Source organism: Festucalex cinctus, chromosome 1 (assembly GCF_051991245.1).
Source record: "Festucalex cinctus isolate MCC-2025b chromosome 1, RoL_Fcin_1.0, whole genome shotgun sequence".
Taxonomy (NCBI): Eukaryota; Metazoa; Chordata; class Actinopteri; order Syngnathiformes; family Syngnathidae; genus Festucalex; species Festucalex cinctus.
This window is the reverse complement of record NC_135411.1, coordinates 28,896,983-28,919,169: the sequence shown is the minus strand read 5'-3', so window position 1 is coordinate 28,919,169 and position 22,187 is coordinate 28,896,983. Positions and strand designations below refer to the sequence as shown.

General features: G+C 38.2%; 2 protein-coding genes across 2 annotated transcripts; both read left to right on the top strand.

Moving 5' to 3' along the window:
• Positions 1 to 597: 597 nt before the first annotated feature.
• Positions 598 to 8,261, top strand: syngr2a (synaptogyrin 2a). Its single transcript, XM_077527855.1, has 4 exons — positions 598 to 829; positions 3,003 to 3,240; positions 5,850 to 5,983; positions 6,233 to 8,261. Exons 1-4 carry the CDS (start codon positions 731 to 733, stop codon positions 6,431 to 6,433), a joined length of 672 nt encoding a protein of 223 aa, XP_077383981.1. The 5' UTR covers positions 598 to 730; the 3' UTR covers positions 6,434 to 8,261.
• A 526-nt stretch (positions 8,262 to 8,787) lies between these two features.
• Positions 8,788 to 21,251, top strand: cant1a (calcium activated nucleotidase 1a). Its single transcript, XM_077527924.1, has 4 exons — positions 8,788 to 8,918; positions 18,164 to 18,832; positions 20,162 to 20,365; positions 20,468 to 21,251. The coding sequence occupies exons 2-4, from the start codon at positions 18,187 to 18,189 to the stop codon at positions 20,836 to 20,838; spliced, it is 1,221 nt and encodes a 406-aa protein (XP_077384050.1). The 5' UTR covers positions 8,788 to 8,918; positions 18,164 to 18,186; the 3' UTR covers positions 20,839 to 21,251.
• The last annotated feature ends 936 nt before the right edge of the window (positions 21,252 to 22,187 follow it).

The following is a 22,187-nucleotide window of genomic DNA, read 5'->3' as shown; positions in this document are numbered from 1 at the left end:
TCATATTTATCTCTAGATTTATTTAATCTAATCGCATATAATTTTTACAGGATTTTTGTAAAGTTGTGGAAGCTGAGCTATGGGTCTGTAATTAAAAAAACAAACAAAAAAAACATTTTTATTTTCTTTTTTTGTAGAGTGGAACGACCATGGCTATTTTCATACACTCTGGGAAAATCCCTATGATGAATGACAAATTACAGATGTATGTAAAAGGATAAATATTAATTTGTGACATGTTCATTTCAGTATAGTCATTGGAGTTTATATTTGCAATATTTTGACCATTTTTTAACAACGTTCACAATTTCACTGGCTTGTACAGCCACGAGAAAAACACTATTTACATTATTTGGTGTTGTTCATATTTAACATTTTCTTTGTCATGAACTTGGGCCAAATGTTCACAAATTAATCACTGAATTAGCATTTTCCTCTTTTCTATGAATTTTCAAATTATCCTTGGTAAAATAATTTGGAATAATAGGTTTTGTCTTTTTACCCTCCATGTGTTTTTATATTTCTTTTTTTTTTCTTTTTTTCTTTTTTTTTTTTTTTAACTCCTTTTTGACTGTCTGTTCCGAGGGTCCGTGAATGTATCAAAACAAGGGGCGGGCTTAGTAAAGTTTTCAGGAAGCAGTTTAACGTCCAACCAAGAAAGTTTTTCTAGCTTAGTTTTCCAACTTTTCTTGTCGTTGTTGCGAGTAATTAAAAAAAGAAAAGAAAAGAAATGCAAAGCAACGCTTATGGAGCCCCGTTGGCCGGTGGCGCGTTTGACTTGAGGGATTTTATGAAAAAGCCTCAGACGATTCTGCGATGCCTGAGCTGGGTGAGTGAGGCAACGGAAGCGTTTGCATGGTTAGCTGTCAACAGCTGCTTGAGCCGCACAAACTTTATAATTAATTGTAATAAATTAGACACGCTGGCGGCTGGGCTAAAAGAACACTTAGTCAAGGAGAGTGGGAACGGTTTTCCAAAACTGCCGTTGGTTAGCACGTCCATGTGTTGCGTCACGTCATTGCGTCAATAGGTTGTGTTTATTTTTGATAGCATGTCGCATCTGTTATGCTTGTCAATGTTGCTAGCAAGCACAAACCCGGAAGTGAGACTCATTATGCAAATGAAGTCTTTGCATTGCAATCTTGATATTTGAGCAACATTTTTTTTATTATTATTTTTTTTTATATACGTTCATAAATTTTTGGTAGTAAGAACTTAGTGTTAACTACGTGCTTTCAAACATACACACTGCACATGCATAACATCCTGACATTTTCTTTGTAATGTACAGTTAATATTTTCGCCATAATATTCAATTCAATTCAAGTTTATTGATCAGACTCTGGTCCATATAACAAACACACATAACATATTATAAGAATAAAAATACAAAGAATAAGATAAAGTAAGATAATTTATTCCTCAACAAACAAGACATTGGTGCCAAAAAGGGATCTATATTGTACAGCACTGAACTTAGAATTTGTCAGCAACTGTATGACACCATTCTGTGACCCATTTAGCCTACACATGAATTTATACATCAAATGTCTCATTAAACCCTCAAATGAGTTAATTCTGTCTGTACAGAACAACTCACTAGCACTACTCCTTCTGGGCTTATTTAAAAGAATCCTAAAAGCATAATTATATCAGGTTTTTTCATATATTATGGCTTTGTACTTGTAACATTACGATTTCGTTCATAAAAGTACAACATTTGAATTTCTTGTAAAGTTACAACTTTTTTCTTTGCATATTTCTTGTACTATTTTAATCTTCTCTATACTATGGCCCAGGGGCAATTTGTGGCCCACTATCTTTTATTTCAGTGGCCCACGGCATATACTAAAATTTACATTTTACATGACCTGTGATTTTATGAGCAAAATAACATAACTACATTACCCAGCATGCCACAGGAGTTAGATTATGCATAGTCACCCAGCTGGGAGGTGACTATTGGAGGGAGCTGTACAATGAGTTGAAGCGAAAAGTAAAAAGTGAACGAGTTCCAATCAACACGTCTCGGTTGAAATATTTTTAAGCGGCCCTTTCATTCTTGCATTTTTATGCCTGTGGCCCAAATGAAAAGCTTTGACATACCCGATTTAAACTATTTCTTGTAATGATAAGCTTTTTTTTCTTATGTGTTTTTTTTTTCCCACACAAATTTTTCTTTACATTTTCTTTACCTAATTTTTAACATCTATCATAATTTTCTGACTTCTGAGTCTTTTTTGTAATTGTAATATTAACTATAACAACTATTCTCGTAACATTTTGTCTTGTATATATTTTTTTTACTTCCTCTCGTAATAATTTGACTGTATTCTTGTAAGATGACTGTAAAACATTCTAACCTTCAAATATTCTGACTTGATTCTTGCAACTTAATTACTTTTCCCTGCTATATCAGACCTATTTTTCATCAAATGAGTCTTCTTTTCTGGTGATAAGGTAACAACTGTCTTGTTTATAAGCTTCTGACTTTTTTTTTTCTAGTAAGCCTGACATTATTCTTATAGCATTTTTATTTCAATTTTGTAATATTGCACCTTAATTCTCATAACATTACACAGTTTTTCTCATATTCCGACTTTATTCTTGATTCTTGTAACTTTTTTTTTTTTAAATACTATTGACACCTTTTGTTGTACTGTAATATTCTGAATTTATTATTATAGAATTAATTGCCTTATTCCACATTTTTCTATAATCTGACTTCATTATCACAAATTTTGGATGTTTTTTTTCTTGTAAAAAAAAAAATATATATATATATATATATTTAACTTGTATCCGCTTGTAAGATGATAACTTGTTTATTGTAATATTGCCACTTTTTTCTTGTATCATTACGACTTACATTGTTGCAATATTGCAACTCTTTTGTCATAGCATTACATCTTTTCTTTGTAATGTTCTTATAAAAATACGGCTACTCTCCTCATACAAAGTAATACTTCATCTGTATCATTACGATTCGTTTTCTCCATTAGCTGTTTGCCATCGTGGTGTTTGCCACCATCACGGCGGAGGGCTACGTCAACACCTCAGTGGAGCCACAGTCCACGTGCATGTTCAACCAGAGGGACAGTGCATGCAGCTACGGCGTGGGGATCGGCGTGCTGGCCTTTTTGGCGTGCGTGGCCTTCCTGGTGCTGGACGCCTACTTCCCACAGATCAGTAACGCCAAGGAGAGGAAGTACATCATCATCGGAGACCTGGTCTTCTCAGGTGAGAGGATCTTTTAAAGGTGTCTTCCTTTTAGTTTAGTTTAGTTTATTCATTTTTTCCTTTCGGACACATTACAGTTTACATCAATCACATCACATCATTTGCAACATTGACATCCGAAAGAAGGGCTGACGGGTAGAAGCCGAAGCTTATTCGAGACCCGTCCCCATCGACCCATTACTATAACGCATCAATCATATACATTATTTAGAATAGTCATGAATTTTTATCGTTATCGTTTTATGGGACAGTTTAATGTAGAATGGACTTCATATAAAAGTAGTCTGGACTCTGCAGTGCATGCCAACAGATCAAAAGTGAAGTCAAACAAGCAATAAAATCTTTAGTTTACTGCTGTTCTGCACTGTTGTGAAACAGTAGTGCTAATTACCATAATAGCCACCCCCACAAACTGAGTTCCTCAGCCAATGACTTGGCAGCTAAAATGGCCAAAGTTCCAGAGTGAAAGAATGCGGCAGCTGAAGCACTGTCATGTCAAAACCAAAAGATACCGGTAAGCAGAAATAAAGTGTTAACACAGATTAGCATTAGTTCAAAGTGTAAATATATCCCAAAATATGATCTCAAAAAAGTTGCATATCATTTCCAGCTCATCTTCTAATATTACACTTAAAAATAAATGGCTTATAGGTTATTTGAATTTAAAAAAAAAAAAATAATAATAATAATAAAAAAACAAAAAAACAAAAAAAAACACCAGATGTTAATTTGTACAGGCACTTGCAGAAAAGACTCCTTAGCTTCCACTACAACCCAGGCCAAACTTAGCTCCTCCCCTACATACACGTTAGTCTCTCAGTCAAGATGTAGAACTTCAAAATACAGTGCAGAATTACTTTTTGTCTACATAAAACAAACGTACATCTTTGTTTTAGGAAGGTCAACCTAGGTTAATCCTAACAAAAAAATGTAAGACACCATAGACGGATTGACGAATAGTACCATGTAATAAGCCTAATAACAGCTGTTTGAACACAAACGAAACACACAGGATAATATAATACCCATAGGCTTATATTCTTTATCCTCTGCCAAAGACGCATGAATATTTCTGCACCTTACCAGAGTTACCGTCACCACTAGGGATATAACGATATCCAAACATCACAATACGATATTATCACGATATGAAGGTCACGATATGATAATTATCACTCTATTGTGGGGGGGTTGGCGATATTTAAATAAGATCACAATATTGTAAAAAAAAAAAAAAAAAAAAAAATCACAATATTGTGCTTTTGTACATAACAGCAATGCATATAAACCACCTACAATCTCTAATAACAATTTTGAGGCACTTACTTGTTAATCCAATCACACATTGATCGCTTCACAAGCAAATTAGGTTCCCCTTCATCTGACAATTAGATTGATTTTAAACATAGAAGGCCAAAACATCCCTAATGAAAATTAAATTGCACTAATAAAGTAGCCACTAGAGGGTGCTATAACTGCACAAATGTAAATCAACCTGACTTTTTTTTTTAACAGGTGTCCTTTTTAAATATTGTGAACATGACGATGACGACATTGTGGAAGTTTTTATATCACGATATCATGATATTGCCCTTATCGTTACATCCCTAGTCTCCACACACAAACCCAATTCCTATCAAGTAGGGACGTTGTGTGAAACATAAATAAAAACACAATAGATTGATTTTCAAATCATGTTCAACGTATACTTAATTGAATACACAACAAAGACGAGATATTTAATTTTCAAACTGATCAACTTTATTATTTTTATCAAATAAACACTTAGAATTTTATGGCTGCAACATGTTCCAAAAAAGTAGGGACAGGTGGCAAAAAAAAGACAAAGTTTATGAATGCTAATCAAACACCTGTTTGGAACAGCCCACAGATGAACAGGCTAACTGGGAACAGGTGGGTGCAATAATGGAGCTTCCCTGAATTGCTCAGTCATTCACAAGCAGAGACGGGGCGAGGTTCACCTCTTTGTGAACCAGTGCATGAGAAAATAGTTGTAACTCTATTACAAGAGGAAAATGAGGGTCACCAGACCCAAAAACAAAGTTGAGTTGAGCAAACATCAAGAAAATCTGGGCTTCCAGGACCCCCAGGCAATGCCACGTCACACCGAGCCAGCGATTAAAGCAAAGGGATTCCCAACCAAACACTGAAGATTAACATATCATTTTGAAAATACCATCTGTCGACCCATCCTTTCTTTCCATGCAAAACTGACAAGTACGCGTGGTGATTTCTTCACAATATTCAATTTTTTTCAAATTCTGTTTTCGTGGGTTTTATGAGCTGAAAGCCCAAATTATGTAAAAATAAACAAATAAATAATGGAACTATGGAAATTATGCAATGTTTCGATGATCTTCTAAATTTTGAAAATGTCTATCTCTGTGTTACACTGCACCCAGGTGGCCAAAGCGTACACACATTTGAAGGAGCACCACGACCACAGTGATTCAATCATGATGTTCAGTTTTCAAAATTATTATTTTTTTTTTTCTTTTTTTTTTCATTCTTACAGTATATGTTTTATGAAGCACAATATTATAGGGGGGAAAAAAGCCACATCTGCTATAAGTATTGTGATGTTGCAGCGGCTTGGACGTTCCTGTGGTTCATCTGCTTCTGTGTCCTGGCCAACCAGTGGTCCTGGACCACCAGCCTCGCTGTGCCTGCTGATGCTGCTCGCGCTGTCGTGGCGTTTTCCTTCTTCTCCATCCTCAGCTGGGTGAGCCTCGCATTGGCCGGCCTCCAAAATATGAGCGCTCGAGCCGCCATTTTGATACGAGCGCAACTAAAAGACATCTAAGCCTCAAAATTCAAATTATCCTCTTGCAAAATAGTATCTGCATTTCGCTTTTAAGTTCAGTACATTGCATTTCATCTCGAAGAATGATTGGTTTTAAACATTTATTTTGGTAGTATTTTCTACCACTTGATTTTTAACCTCAAGAGCCGCCGTACATTTTCTCTCTAGGCTCTGCTGTCCTATTTCGCCTATGAGCGGTATCACCAAGGCCTGAGCGACTTGAACCAGCAGTACACGGACCCTGCCGTGGACCCGTCGTACCCCCCGGCCCCCTACGCCACCAGCAGCGGCGGCCCCACCGGCTACCAGCAGTCCCCGTTCTCCCAAAGCCAGGAGAATCCTGGAGAGTACCAACCACCATCTTACTGAGAGACTGACATTGCCAAAGTCCAACAGAAGTGGTGGAGGGCGTTTAATATTTGCCAAATTCCCATGATAGACACATCCCTGCCCTCCTCTTTTCTCTCACACGTTATTGTGGTGAATTACCTATATGTATTTGAAATCAGTTGCTTCTCTGGGAGGGAAAAGGAGAAGGAGGCCCCACTGCTTTCTTGTCTTTGTACCAAAACCATTTGAAGTTCAATGCGTCACCCTCTCTGCGCAGTATCATAACAAAAGTTAGAAAACGATCACAAGGATGTCCCCATAAAAAAATACTACTGTACTGTTTTTTTGTTTGTTTGTTTTTTTGTTTTAATCACTAAAGAATGGGTTTTGTGCACTGTATATGATTCAATCTAACAATATTTTACTATTATTTTAATGCTATTGCTTTGGTTGAGAGTTTTTTTGGGGTGCTTTAAACGCAGACTTGGCACATATTACACATTAGAAAAATCTCATGGCAAAAGAATCGTCACTGTTGGGCAGAATCTTTGTATCTCCAAAATCAATACTTTACAGTGTGAATTTAAAGAAAACACCAACCTGCTTGAGTTATCAAATCCTGTATCACATATTTAACTTGGCATTACATCTTGCACACTTATAACAATACACTACTTACCGTATTAAATAAGTACTTCACAAAAGCAAGCTACTGTTACATCTTTCATAACCTTTAGTTTGTTTGTTTGTTTTTAAGGTCTTGGTGCTGTGGGGAGGAGTGGGTGGAAATTAATGCGCCGTGTTCCTTTATGGCAGACCACCTCCTTCTGCACTATTTATATATACAAAACAAATGTTTTCACCTTTTCACTTTTTTGGTCTCAAAAACACATCCATACTTTCAATCTTGAGGAGACATAATGCCACACAACTCCCGCTTCTCAGACAGTTTCAAGAGCATTGATAGATTTTTCTTCTGTCTATTTTCAACACTTTAAATTCATTAATGTGGGAAAATAAGATGTGGGAACAGAGCAAGAGAATTGATACGTGAGAAGAATATTAAATTGACCATATTTGGACATAAGAAGCTTCTGCCTAACAGAAATAATTTTGTCTCAAATAACGTGAAATATGGGCCTGTTTATTTGAACATAAAGCTACTGCAGCATTCTCTCCCTTATTTGCATATTTATCCTCATATTTGCTGCTTTTGTGCTCAAGGCAAAGCTGTCACTTACTTTGGCACCACCTGTGTATTTTTTTTCCCTGCCATGGAACTATCTTGAAGTGAAGATCTTTATGGAGACAAAATATATTTTTTTTTACTGCCATTGTTTGGCATATATCTGGAAATACAACCCCCCCCCCACTCCCCCACTGCTTAGGCCAGAATTGATCCCTAACCTCTATATTCTGTTATTTGAATGTCAACATGTGGATACAGATTAATTGTACCTTCTGCATTCTTGTGGAAGAGCACATTGTTTTTGCCTGTTGCTAGAATAGATAGATAAACATTATTTATTATAAATAGATAATTTTTCAAACCAATTAAGTGAAAATGGATTGTTTTGCATGGTAGATAAGTGGTTTGCAAACACTGCTGTAAGGTAGAAAGGCCACACATTGATTTGTGTTACTTGTATTTGTTTTTTTGTTTGACAACCCAAACTCAAGTGATTTACTTGTGATTGGCTGGCCACCAGTTCAGTGTGTACCAATGTACCCCATCTACTGCCTAACAGCTGGGATAGGCTACAGCATGCCGGCCTCCCTCATGAGGTAAGCGGTTCAGATAATGGATGGAAGTGCTTTACACAGTGTTCAATTTGCCAAACAATAATAAAAAAAAGTTTCTTCCTAATGTTTTGGATTCTAATTCATATCCTCATCCAACAGGATTATGTGCAGGCATCTGCTCCTTGGGCAAATATTTATTTAGCGATTGTCTCAAACTGGTGGAGGACTACAGATCTGCAAGGTATTTGACTAATGCGGAAGGATCACTGGTTGTTAATTACTGTATCAGGATTATCATATTCTGTTGGTAACAGAGCATTGACAGGAGTTTTATTTTTTTCACCTAACAGCGAAAGAAAACACCAAAAATTTTAAAACGTAATTTTTTGGTTCAAATACAGTGAATACGATCTTGGAACCGGCCATGTCTGCAGCATTAGTGTATCCGAAAAACGAAAAAATGACTCCTCTCGTTTTTTAAATGTAACGGTCAATTTTTCCGTTGCCTATTGAAAATGTAAAGAACTGATGCACGAATTGTGTCTTATGAAACTCGTCAACACTGTTGAACCTCCAAAATCCCCGTATTTCCGAGTGAACGTGAAGGCAGCATTTTCAGCTCGCGTCCCAAATGGATGAGGTCATCAGCGTGTATCAGGAAGTAAAGCTGAGACGCTGGCGTCGCTGGGTTCAGTTGGAAGGTGCAAACAAAGACGAACAAACGTCGACAATGATGACTCCTGATTTCCGAGCGTAGGCGAGGTGACGGTGTGAGTGTGCGGTGAGTTTGTGTGGCTTAAAATGACACATTTATTATCCTCGTTACTCCCGAACGAGCGTTTGTGATTGTCACTGGTGGAACCGGGGGGGCGATTACATTACTAGCATCGTAGCTAACAGCTGGAATGCTTTTTGTTTTGTTGTTGTTGTTTTTTTTTTATTGAAATTAACCGTTATTCAGAAGTACATGTGCATACACGCACACAACTTGTATGCAACGTTGAACATATGCATGCCCGTGCAAATAGTCTTTATAGCTTTATTGTTGAGCTGTTTGTTTTTATATAGGCAGTGGATAAATGAATGGGGTTTTCTTGTACAATGTAGTGATAGACAGATATGCCTTTTTCAGAGCCGATGCCTATGCCGATTATTAGTTGTCAAGGAGGCCGATAACCGATATTTCAAGCCGATTTTCATTTGCAGTAAAAGAGAAAATAATAGCATAAAAAATATAAATTGCCTTTTCTTTTAATTCTAAACATATAAACAATAGACAGCTTTGTTTAATTAAAAATTCTAACAGAAATTGTAGGGAACTTCCAGGGTCATCAGCTTGTGTTAAGCTAAATTCAAAACTAAGCAAGTAAATAAATAAAAAAAATAATTAAAATAAATAAATAAACAAGTTTCTTACTGTAAATAAAGTTTTCCATAATTTCTAAATGTATTTTTTTTTTTAGCATTTTTAGTATTTTTTTTTTGTTTGCAGTGAATAAATAAATAAATAAATAAATTCTACAGTTTTCTACTGTAAATAAAGTTTTCCAAAATTTCAACAATTTTTAAATGTAATGTTTTTGTAATCATTATTATTATTATTTTTTTTTTATAAATTAAAAAGTGTTGGGACTTCCCAGTGTCAGCAGTGACAAATGTATGCAAAAATTAAATGCATTTAATTTTGGGTTTTCGTCAGGGTTCAAAAGATCTTCGCAGACAGTGAAAATTTGTCTGAATATGTTTGAAATGTATTTGCAACAAGTAAAAAGTGTCTGTGCACATCTTGCAAATCCTGATAAAACAACATTTGCAACGTTCGCAAGCATTCACTGTTAGGTGCGATTCCAGCTTTTATCGGCCTTCAGTTTCGTAAAAAGGCCGATGCCGATATTGGTCAACATGCCAAATATCGGCACCGATAATCGGCTCGGCCGATAATCGGTCTATCCCTACAATGTAGCGCTTTTGGGTTCTCAAAGCCCTTTAACGCCGTTTCCATGCTTCACCTTCTGATGACGCAACATCAGCAACTGGGTTTATTTTTTTTGCTCAAAGACATTTCGACGTGGTAACAATGGCCTGGGATCACAACCACTGGGTTGCAAGATGACCACTCTACCACGGATCCATGATACCCTCCAAAAAAGGTGCAAACAAAACTTGTGGTGCAACCAAATGAAAAAGTTGGTAGCATCAGTGCTACCAGTGCCAAAGTTAGTGTAGAGACCTGAATATTTTTGCACTATTTGCACTATTTTGCACCAGAGTGCTGACTTTTAATTTTGATTTGAGGTTTGCACAATAAATGTTATCCAAAGTAAATTTATTCTTTCATTGTTTTTTAAAATCCATATATCTTGTATAAAGGACTATGTAAATCAGTAAGCAAATGATTTATTTATTAAAATAAATAAATAAATAAACAAACACTTAATTCTATACCATTATATATACCCTTACCGTGAAGGGATGCAGTATATACAGTTATATGAATTTTGGGCCATATCGCCCACCCCTATATTAGGGATAGACTTGCATAGTGTGGTCTCTCTGAGCCACTGTAGTGTGCATGCACTTTAGCTGCATTCTATGCTATAGCGACATCTAGTGGTTACTTATTACTAGAGGTGGGAATCTTGGGGCACCTCACGATTCGATTGCGATTACGATTCAGAGGCTACGATTCGATTATAAAACGATTATTGATTTCCCCCCAGGCAGCAGAAAAAAAACAATGTATTTTGGTGCTTTTAATGTTTCGTACATTAGTTACAAAAATAGTACAAAAGTCCTCTCAGGCCTAAATAAACTACTATTTCAGTATCAAGTTAACAGTTCAAAACAGTAAATAAAATACTCAAGTCCTCATTCTGTAGCTTTTAAGTATATTCAGTCTTCAACAGAATAAAACATAGCATTGAGCAAAAATATATTATTTTTATCCACTCAAAAGTGCACTGAGATATAAATGAAAGACAATGTGAACTACTACTTCAATACAAATGCCTAAAAAAAAAAAAAAGTGCTTTCCTGCTTTTTAAGTTGTGTAAAGATGAACATGTAAACATTAAAGTTTCTCAGAGGTACAAAAAAAAAAACCTCAAGTGCTTTTCTGCTTTTTAACTTGTGTAAACATGAACGTGTAAACATTAAAGGGATCGTTCGGCTTTTTTAACATGAATCTCAATTTGATCCTCACCTCCCGTGTGTGCGATCAGCACTGACTTCTTTCTGACAGCGTTCGGTGACACGCGTTCATGTTCGACGTTGGACTAGAGGAAAATAGTCCAGCAAGCTGGCTGGGGTCTCGGAAATAAAGCGTTTTTCTTCTAAAAAAAATTATTTGTTTTCAAAAGCGTGATACATTTCCACCACAATACTCTTTTCTGAATAAAGTCAGACGCCATTACCGCCAGCCACTACTTTTCTGTTCGTTCGTTCGTATCACTGCGCGGCGCCCTGTAGAACGCTAACCGACGCACTGCAGCCAGCTAGCTGATACTTCCGCCTCAAGTTGTTTGCCTTTCGGAGCAGGTCTGATCTCACGAAGAGGTGGGTTGGTCAGCTCAGCCATGCTTGTTGTTGTTTTGAATCTCGAGGCGTGAGTTGTGGATGTGTACTCTCGGTCCGTCCCAAAAAGCGTCCCGAAGACCGCGCGCGCTACTGCGTTTCAGTTCCGCGTACTTTTCGCTCCGGTCCACTTTTAGTTTCGGTTCCCTTGGCATATTTATATAATCGGAATTTGGACTTTTGTGAATCGTTCTCGATTGTTCCACGGCCGAATCGTGAATAATCTAAGAATCGGAAATTTTGCACACCTCTACTTATTACACACTGGGGCTTTAAGTAAAGAATTTACAATGAAACTATAATGTATTGCACTTTAGTTTAAAAAAAATACGTAGTTGGATTAAATATTTGTAAACAGTTTTTAAAGATTAAAAAAAATATTCTGTAAATGAAATATAGCAGAAATGTACTGTACTAGTTAGTGGTACACGTACAACATATATATTATGAGAATCCTTGCTGTTAGCAAAGGAGGAATAGCAAATAGAATTGGAAATGAGATTATGATTTAAGGACATATTTCCCATCCCTGTTTGTGTCCTTAAACATATCAGTGTTGACGTTCGGTCCCCTCTGCCCTGGTTGATTGCATGGCCATGAAACTACTATGAGGGTTGGTCCATTCACAAGCAGGTTAATAATAAAGGTTTCATGATGTGCAAGTAGTGCAAAGTTTGCCCGCATCACCCCTCGCACCTTTGGACCGGGCCATGATCCTTTAAGTGTAGTTAAAGTTCAACGGCGTCACACTCGCAGGAGAACCCGATGCAGACTGAGCGGCGGTCCGCTCGGAGGAGAAGGACAGGTAAGCCCCTTTGTCCCAGCACAGAGGCGCTTTTTACGGGTGCCGTAATGGGCCCCTCTTCTGCCCAGAGGGCCCCCCTGTGTGAAAGGCTCTTTCATTGCTGCACGTTGAAGCTGCCTAGACCCCTCGCAACTTGCACCTCTGAGGAGCCTACTGGTCCTCGTTGAGAACTCGAGATTGTTGACGCCGTTGCCCTCACACATGACAACTTTCACAGTGCTTTTGCTTCTCTTTGGCTTTTTTTTTTGGTTTGTTTTTGTAACACTTGGTGTGTTAAAAGAAGAAATAGAAGTCAACTGTAAGATTTGTTCGACAGATTAAAGATTTTGTTTTAGACTTTTGGTTTACATCGTTGAACTTTTTTTGTAGGTGGCATCTAAACTATTTCTGCGTTTCCAGTATGTTTTCACGAGAGATTTCTTTACGGAAGACAGATGCCACCAGAGTTACGATGACTTTAAAAACATCTTTCTCCCCTCAAGGGGCGGGGAAAGATTTGGTGATCTCGTGTGTATGTGCATGCTTACAACTCGTGTATGCTGCAGACGGATAGAACGGATTTGAACGACGACGACGTGCGCCACATGTCGCTCGATTGCTCCTTGCTTGGGGTGAACTGCCATTTCACGTGCAATGATATTAAATTGCGTGTATGTAGCGGCGGCCTTGGCTCTATAGCTAAATCGCTTTGTGGTTAAAAGCACTTATCATCCGCTCGGGAGGCAAATCCGACACGAAGGCGAGTACTGTAGTCATTGTATTGCTTCCTAGTTCCTTTACTGTGTGACCGGTCAGGGACACATTACTACTGGAAAAGTGAAAAAAAGTGTTTCCATTACACTTTTGCAAAATACTTCTATTTCGACACATCTCAAAAACCACCTCAATGCAATGTAACAACTTTTTTGCAATATTTTGATTTTATTTTTTTTTGTCATAATTAGAGGTGGGAATCTTGGGGCACCTCACGATTCGATTGCGATTACGATTCAGAGGCTACGATTCGATTATAAAACGATTATTGATTTCCCCCCCAGGCAGCAGAAAAAAAACAATGTATTTTTGTGCTTTTAATGTTTCGTACATTAGTTACAAAAATAGTACAAAAGTCCTCTCAGGCCTACATAAACTACTATTTCAGTATCAAGTTAACAGTTCAAAACAGTAAATAAAATACTCAAGTCCTCATTCTGTAACAACAGCTTTTAAGTATATTCAGTCTTCAACAGAATAAAACATAGCATTGAGCAAAAATATATTATTTTTATCCACTCAAAAGTGCACTGAGGTATAAATGAAAGACAATGTGAACTACTACTTCAATACAAATGCCTAAAAAAAAAAAAAAAAAGTGCTTTCCTGCTTTTTAAGTTGTGTAAAGATGAACATGTAAACATTAAAGTTTCTCAGAGGTACAAAAAAAACAACCCTCAAGTGCTTTTCTGCTTTTTAACTTGTGTAAACATGAACGTGTAAACATTAATGGGATCGTTCGGGTTTTTTAACATGAATCTCAATTTGATCCTCACCTCCCGTGTGTGCGATCAGCACTGACTTCGGCGTTGGACGAGAGGAAAATAGTCCAGCAAGCTGGCTGGGGTCTCGGAAATAAAGCGTTTTTCTTCTAAAAACTATTTGTTTTCAAAAGCGTGATACATTTCCACCACAATACTCTTTTCTGAATAAAGTCAGACGCCATTACCGCCAGCCACTACTTTTCTGTTCGTTCGTTCGTATCACTGCGCGGCGCCCTGTAGAACGCTAACCGACGCACTGCAGCCAGCTAGCTGATACTTCCGCCTGAAGTTGTTTGCCTTTTCGGAGCAGGTCTGATGTCACGAAGAGGTGGGTTGGTCAGCTCAGCCATGCTTGTTGTTGTTTTGAATCTCGAGGCGTGAGTTGTGGATGTGTACTCTCGGTCCGTCCCAAAAAGCGTCCCGAAGACCGCGCGCGCTACTGCGTTTCAGTTCCGCGTACTTTTCGCTCCGGTTCACTTTAGTTTCGCTTCCCTTGGCATATTTATATAATCGGAATTTGGACGTTTGTGAATCGTTCTCGATTGTTCCACGGCCGAATCGTGAATAATCTAAGAATCGGAAATTTTGCACACCTCTAGTCATAATTGTATTTGTGGTTCAGCATTTGCAAATTCACCAGTACAGATGTTCTTGTAAACTTATGAGCACAAATGTAAACGTACAAAATGTCAAATGTCACAAATGCTATGAATCATCACCAAAATTCACATACACATGTTATCTGCAACCTCTGAAAATACCAAAATAATTGTCACAGTTTTTTGGATTTTTTGGGCATTATATCCTCTTCTGAATGTTGTTAACTACTGTGCTTGTTGATGCTTATTGGTGTTGTCTTTCCTTGTGTAAAGCACATTGAGTTGCCTTGTGTATGAAATGTGCTCTACAAATAAACTTGCCTTGCCTTCTTACCATACATGCACTCATAAGTTTACATACCTCTAGGATATGTACTTTTGCACACCCTACGATACAGGTTTTTTTTTTGTTTTTTTTTGTAAGTTTCAAATAAGAAATCCACGTTTTTCACATTGTGTGCTACGCTGGGTTTAACTTTCACATAACATTTCAATGAAATAGCTTTGTTTGCGGTCATACTGTACCAAAATGTTGAAAAACTCAAGGGGGATGCATACTTTTGCCAGCCGCAGTATACAGTCAGCACCTTCAAAAGGTCAATTGTATAATCAAGGTATTTGGGTTTCAGGTCAATAATGAATGTGAACCACAATTGCAGGATTGCAGCTTTTATTTCCTGATATTTTGTATCTAGTTGTGTTAAATGTCTAAGGACAGATGACCTTTTGTTTGAACTCTCCCACTTTTCAAATGAGCAAAATTATTGGATCCTGTGGCTGATGGGTCTTTCTAGCTGCTCAGGTGGTACCTTTTGCTAAACATTAGATAGTGCTTGTTTTTGGCTTTGGGTTTCACCTGTGAGATCTGCATTTTCTGTTAATTAAGCAAACATGGATATCAGAGAGCCATCTTTGGGAGAAAAGAAAACCATTTTGATGCTGAGAGAAGAGGGAAACCAATCATGTTTATTGCACAAACATTGGACACATCCAATACAATAATTTGGAGACCTAAAAAAGAAACTACTGAGCAAGGCATCAAACGGGTCCACCAAGGGAATCAACAGCAGTTGATGATAACAACTGAGAGCTGTGAAGTAAAAACACCCAAAGACAACAGTCGCTGACAGCTGTGCATAAGAAAAGGGAAATATATTAAGCCACATGATGTTAGATTGTGCGCTAGACTTCTTTGGCCTTTTTGGGGGTGTTGAGAGAAGTAGTCGGCAGAAGGGAAGTATTTCCCGTTACTGACTAAAGTTAAGGTGTGGCTTGTATTTGGCTTGTCAATGTTTGAAGGTGTCAATTGAAATCACTTCCCGGTCGACCTTGTACTTCCTGATGAACTTGTTCTTTAATGCTGACGTAAACATCACATTTAAACTGAAGGGTGTCATCTTTCTTCCAAGTGGGGGAAAAGTATGTCTGGTATAATTACCTATTGCAATAAATGAATTGCTAAGTTAGCTATTATCTTATGGGGAAGGTTGTGAGATGACTGTTGCACTTGAAAAATGTTGTTTGTATTATCAGCCGCTTCGAAGGTACATCCGGAGGTAAACGCTGTCAGTGTTGACCCTGAGTGAACTTACAAAGTCAAAGCAACTAGAATTTCATTGAAATTTAGTTCCAAACAATTGCTTTTGTTTGTTTAATTTGGACTTACCTAGTGAACAAACAGGTTCTAGTTGAATAAGTTCTGCCAAGAATGTTGGCTCTGTGCCAATATTAGGAAAATAGTACACAATACACACCAACTGCTGCAATTTTCTAAACATGACCACAAATATTTGGAATCTTCACACTTTTCTGACATTATTGCCTTAAAATGACGACATGCTTAGTTTTTGTTTCTTGTTTTTTTGTTTTATTTCACTTCTGGGATTTGCTTTTTTTTTTTTTCTCTCTCTCTTGAAGGTTTTTTTTTCTTTCAACATAGTGATTCGGGTTTTTTTTCCCAGAAAGTCTTTTTCGCCAGAATTGTTTTAACTTCCGCAGAAATAAAATAAATAAATAAATACATACTTGTTTTGTTTTCATAGAAGATGCGAGAATCCCTCTCAGAGATTCCTCTTGGAAAGAATATCCTGTTTTCAAAATATGTACTAAAAAACAAAACATGTAGCCTATGTCAACAGAGTCCATGATAACATTTGAACTTAAGTATTCAACACTTTAACACAATAAAATGAACTCTCAAACTATTAGGGGTGTGCTCAAAAAATCGATACGGCAATATATCGTTGCGGGCCTCATTACAATACACGTATCGATACGCAGGCATCAGAATCGATATTGCTCGTTAACTTTAAATAGGCAGTTCATGTTTGCCTTTGCAGCTTGCATTGTACTTAAAAAAACAAAACAAAAAACAAAAAAACAGCAGCATCTTTTAAGTTAATTGCCTTCAATTAATGCAAAAATAGCTCACCAGTGATTGGACACTGTGTCTTGCTAAATAAAATGAAAACAGAGGAAGAATATCAACATTTATACTTATTTAAACTTAACATGGCACGTGCCTCAATGTACCAATTTTCCTATATTTTGTTAAAAAAAACCAAAATGTGTTACATGAAAAAAATAGTTATTTCCCCAAATATTTCAAATACGCACATTTTAGAACTGTAATTTTAATACTTTGATATTTTTGCTCATATTGGCTCATGCCTAAATCCTAAATTTTCCAGGTGTGTCTGTGAAAACTGCTCGCTGCTCTGTAGTGCGCACACATTTAGACCAGGCATGCTGCTTGGTGGTAAACCAGAAGAGCTACTAACAAAAACATTTTTGTCATCCAGCATAATAAACATATCCTTTAGGTATACTTGTGACTGTTATTATAAAATGCAAGTAAATTAATATAAAATATCGGGAAACGTATCGCCTTGAAGATCATGTATACATATGTATCGCAATACGTATTGTGACCCCTGTATCGTGATACGTATCGTATTGTGAGGTTGCCTGCAATACCCAGCCCTACAAACTATGGTGCAACCTTGATTCAAGAATTCAGTTTTTCCTGTGACTGTTGGTAGTCCAAAATGTTAGAGAACAAATTAGTTGGGTATGTTTACCTTGTTTTTATCTTTATGTATTTATCCATCTATCTAATCGATCTCATCTGTGGTGGGTTGGAATTGAGCCCTTTTGTGAATAGCAAAAAACCTACGTAATTGACAGACACCCTCCCCAAAATATTTATAATTGTCTATAAATTATACGGTAATAATTCAACTCTGAACTCCCAAATTTTGATCCTTTGTGATTCATCTTCCAACATTACACTGAAGAATAAATGGAAATGCTTTATCATGTGCCACTTCGCAGTTTGGATACTTCCTTTACAACAATTGCTAATTTCCCATAAGACAGCGATTTTGGCATTCGTGGCATTTCGGAAAAGAGAGAGAGAAAAAAGTGTGAATAGGTGTGGGAAAACGCGAATGTATGAATTTGATAACAACGTACGCATAGGAAGTGGTTGTACTGTAAACCCGGCTCCTTACTTGGACTCGTTTTTCTTCAGGTCACTCCCGGCCTCCGTCCTCTATGACTGCATCTGCAGCCTACGCCCGACTGGAGCACAATGAGCCCATGAACGGTCTGCGGATCTCCGTCGGGGGTCTCCCCATGCTGGCGACCATGGCCAACGCCACGGACCCTCGCTTCCGCCTCAAGTGGCGGCCCATCGTGGCGGCGGCCGTCTCGCTGGCCGTGGTGCTGCTGCTCTTCATGCACTTGAGCGCGGGCCTGCACCCCCGCGTCTACGCGTCGGAGAGCCTGAGGGCGGGCCGCCATGACCCGCCGCGGGCCGCCACCGGCTACAACGACACCTACCCGCTCAGCCCGGCCGAGCGCACGCCGCAGGGCACGCGCTACCGCATCGCCGTCATCGCCGACCTGGACACGAACTCTCGTAGCGAGAAGACGCTGTCGTGGTTCAGCTACATGCGGCGCGGGTACCTCCTGGTGTCGCAGAGCGGCGACAGGGTGTCGGTGGAGTGGGACGCGGAGAAAACGGTGCTGCAGAGCCACCTGGCCGAGAAGGGGCGAGGCATGGAGCTGTCGGAGCTGGTGGTGTTCAACGGGAAGCTGTACAGCGTCGACGACAGGACGGGCGTCGTCTATCACGTCGACGGCGGCAAGGTCGTGCCTTGGGTCATCTTACCTGATGGTGATGGCAACGTGGCCAAAGGTTGGCTCTTTGTATTTGCTTTTTTATCAGCAACGTCAATGTGAGTGGTTCTGTCGCGCGATTGGCCGGAAACACTGTCCAAATAGTCAATTTCATATTTTTACACAAATTGATACTATTGGTTTATTCCTACTTTAACGCATTATTATTGTTATATTATAGGGCCTGACCGGTGTGGATATTTTGAGACGTGTAGATTCCAATATTTGTCAGAATAAAAATTCTGATAGCTGATTAATTGGTCTATTATAAAAATCTATATATAATTACGTAATAAAATAAGGGACCACAAAAAGACCTTAACCCTTCGAAAAATAAAATGAGAATTATAGGCAGAACATTTGCCTGTTTTAGAATACTTTATTTAGTATTGTTTAACTTTACAACAGAGAAAAATTGTGACGAATCTGCTGATTTGCCAATTTTTTGTTGTTTTGGGGGGTGGGTTTTTCTTTGTCATCATCTTTGTCTTACATTGTAAATATGTTGATCTTGTTTAAAAAAAAAATGCCAGCAATCTGCCCCGTTTTTCTGATTTTTAAAAGAGCTAATATTGGCTGTTAAATTTGGCTGTCTGATTAATCTGTCAAATTGTAATAACCAATTCAAAGTGAAAAAATTGCTTGAACAAATGTATTTACTCTCTTAAACACCTGAACAGTCTGAGAAGTAAGGCAGCAGTTATAATTTTAATAATCAATCTGTTGATTATTTTGTCGATAAATCTGATTTTCTTTATTTTTTTAAATTTCCATCCCTTTGTTAAAAAAAAAGGATATTCTTTCCAGATTTTCAGTGCTCAAACTTTAAGTATGATTCAGTCACTGATTCGGTCCATAACATGTTAGAAAACAGGCACAATTTTTTTCCCCCCAACACAAAGATGGAGGACTACAAAAAACGGATATTTACAATTAAGAAATTCAGAGTATGAAATTAAAAAAGATTTCTGAATTGATATTCATTGATTATCAAATCTAATAATTGATCAATTTGATAATCCATTAATTTTCAATTCATTGTTGCACAGTTGTACAGCATTTTGAACTGCGTCTTACCTCACTTTGCGTGAGCCCTGCCACGTTATGTCACCTCAAGTTCGAAATTCTGGATGTTTTTTTTGGACAAGTGAAAATAGTTAGGTTTTGCCTGTTGTGTTAAAAATGGATCATTGTAATGTTTTTTTGCTGGCAAAAGGAACTGTTCATCCAAAAAGGTACTGTAAGTGCACGTGGATTCATTTCCACCTATTAAACTGTTTAAGCAGCTCATCGTTTTAGTGATTCCAGTTCGGCTTTTTCCAGAGCGTAATGTCTCTTCTCCTGGTAGGTTTCAAAGCCGAGTGGTTGGCGGTGAAGGACGAGCACCTGTACGTGGGCGGTCTGGGGAAGGAGTGGACCACCACGTCGGGCGAGTTCGTCAACGACAACCCTGAGTGGGTGAAAGTGGTGGGCTTCCGTGGGGACGTGGAGCACCAGAACTGGGTCCCCATGTACAAGTCGCTCAAGGAGGCGGCAGGAATTCAACCCCCAGGTCAGTAAGTTGCAAAAGTACACTTGCTGTAGGTCATCTTTCTCCTTTGACAAATGACGCCTGACTCAGCCCCGCCCTCACCGGCGTTTTCCTCCCCCGTAGGTTACCTCATTCATGAGTCGGCGGCGTGGAGCGACACCTTGCAGCGCTGGTTCTTCCTGCCGCGCCGCGCAAGCTCGGAGCGCTACGAGGAAACGGCGGACGAGCGGCGGGGCACCAACCTGGTCCTGAGCTGCTCGCCGGACTTCGCCGACATCACGGCGAGCCGGGTGGGCCCGCTCGATCTCACCCACGGCTTCTCCTCGTTCAAGTTCGTGCCCAACACGGACGATCAGATCATCCTGGCGCTCAAGTCGGAGGAAGACGCAGGGAAGATCGCCACCTACATCACGGCCTTCACGCTGGACGGACGCATTCTCCTGCCAGAGACAAAGATAGGCGATGTCAAATACGAAGGCTTGGAGTTCATCTAAAACTATTTATTATTCCTTCTTTGGATTATCAATTGCTGACAAGTTGTCCTGTACAAAGCTCTGTAAGAAATTATGAGGCCACTGCAAAATTATCACTTTTTCGTAGGTTCATTGCACATCTGACTAAAAGGTATATTTTTTGTTTTATTTTAATAAACAACCGACAACTCCCTAGCATGTTGAACTTGAAACTGAAAATATGTACAGTAATACCTAAAAAAAAGTTTTGTTTTGTTTTGTTTTGTTTTTTTGTTGTTGTTTTTTTGTTTTTTGTTTTTTTAACTGTGTGAGGGCAGTCTTGAGTTTTTCTTCCAGAGCTGTTTGTCATCACCTTCCTAAAATAATGGGTCATGTTTTGTTTTTTTGTTTTGTTTTTTTCTCCTCAGAATAGGTATAAAAAAAAAAACAACAAACCAACTACTAAATGTATATTTATTAATAATTTGTTTGCTGGTGTGCAATTGCTCAGAATGTAGTCTATTTTCAGAGGTGGCCACTTTTGCTGTTATTTTAGGAAGGCAATGATAAATTTGGTTGAACACGTACACGCACAATGCCCCTTTTTAAATGTCATGCTCAGATCAAAACTTATAACATAGAAAAACAGGCCAAAGGTCTGAATTTGATTTTAATATTTAATTGGTCTGCTTTATGTGATGCAGAAATTCAGTCATTAGCATATGTAAAGACACATTACGGTAGCTATTTTGCTGCCACAGTAAAAGCTAAAATGATTTACACTAATAGTGTTACTCTAACCATGTTTTGAGAATCGTTGTTCAAGCTTATACACAATCATAATCTGAAATTTAACACAAGCAAACCACCTTTTACATGATTAACATCAATAGTGTTAGCATAGCAGTCCTGTGGCCTATTTTTTTCATTTTGTAGTCTTGATCTGAGTTTAAAATTTGAAATAAAGCAAAAATGGCTTTGTATATTATTTAAAAAAAAAAATAAAATGTTGTGACTAATCGGTCACATTCATTTTTTTGATCACCATTTGAAAATGGAAAGGGGACTAATACATAAATTCATCTTGAGGATGAGGGGTCGCTGCACTGTGCTTCCGTATTGTTTACAATCTTGTCAATTTTGCCGCCTTGTGATGCATGGAGAACAATGCAGCAGCTTAGCAAATCTTATCAGTAGTGGAAGAGACCGCCGCTCCAGGACTGCACTGTCTTCCATTGAGAATGAATGTACAAGAAACTGATTATTATACGACTGTTTAGTTCTCCAGCACATACTATACAGTCTTTACTCCGCCATTAAATGTCATCATTTTGGATACACCATTGCAATGTATTGAACTCTTATGTGTTTCTGGGGTCACATTCTGATGT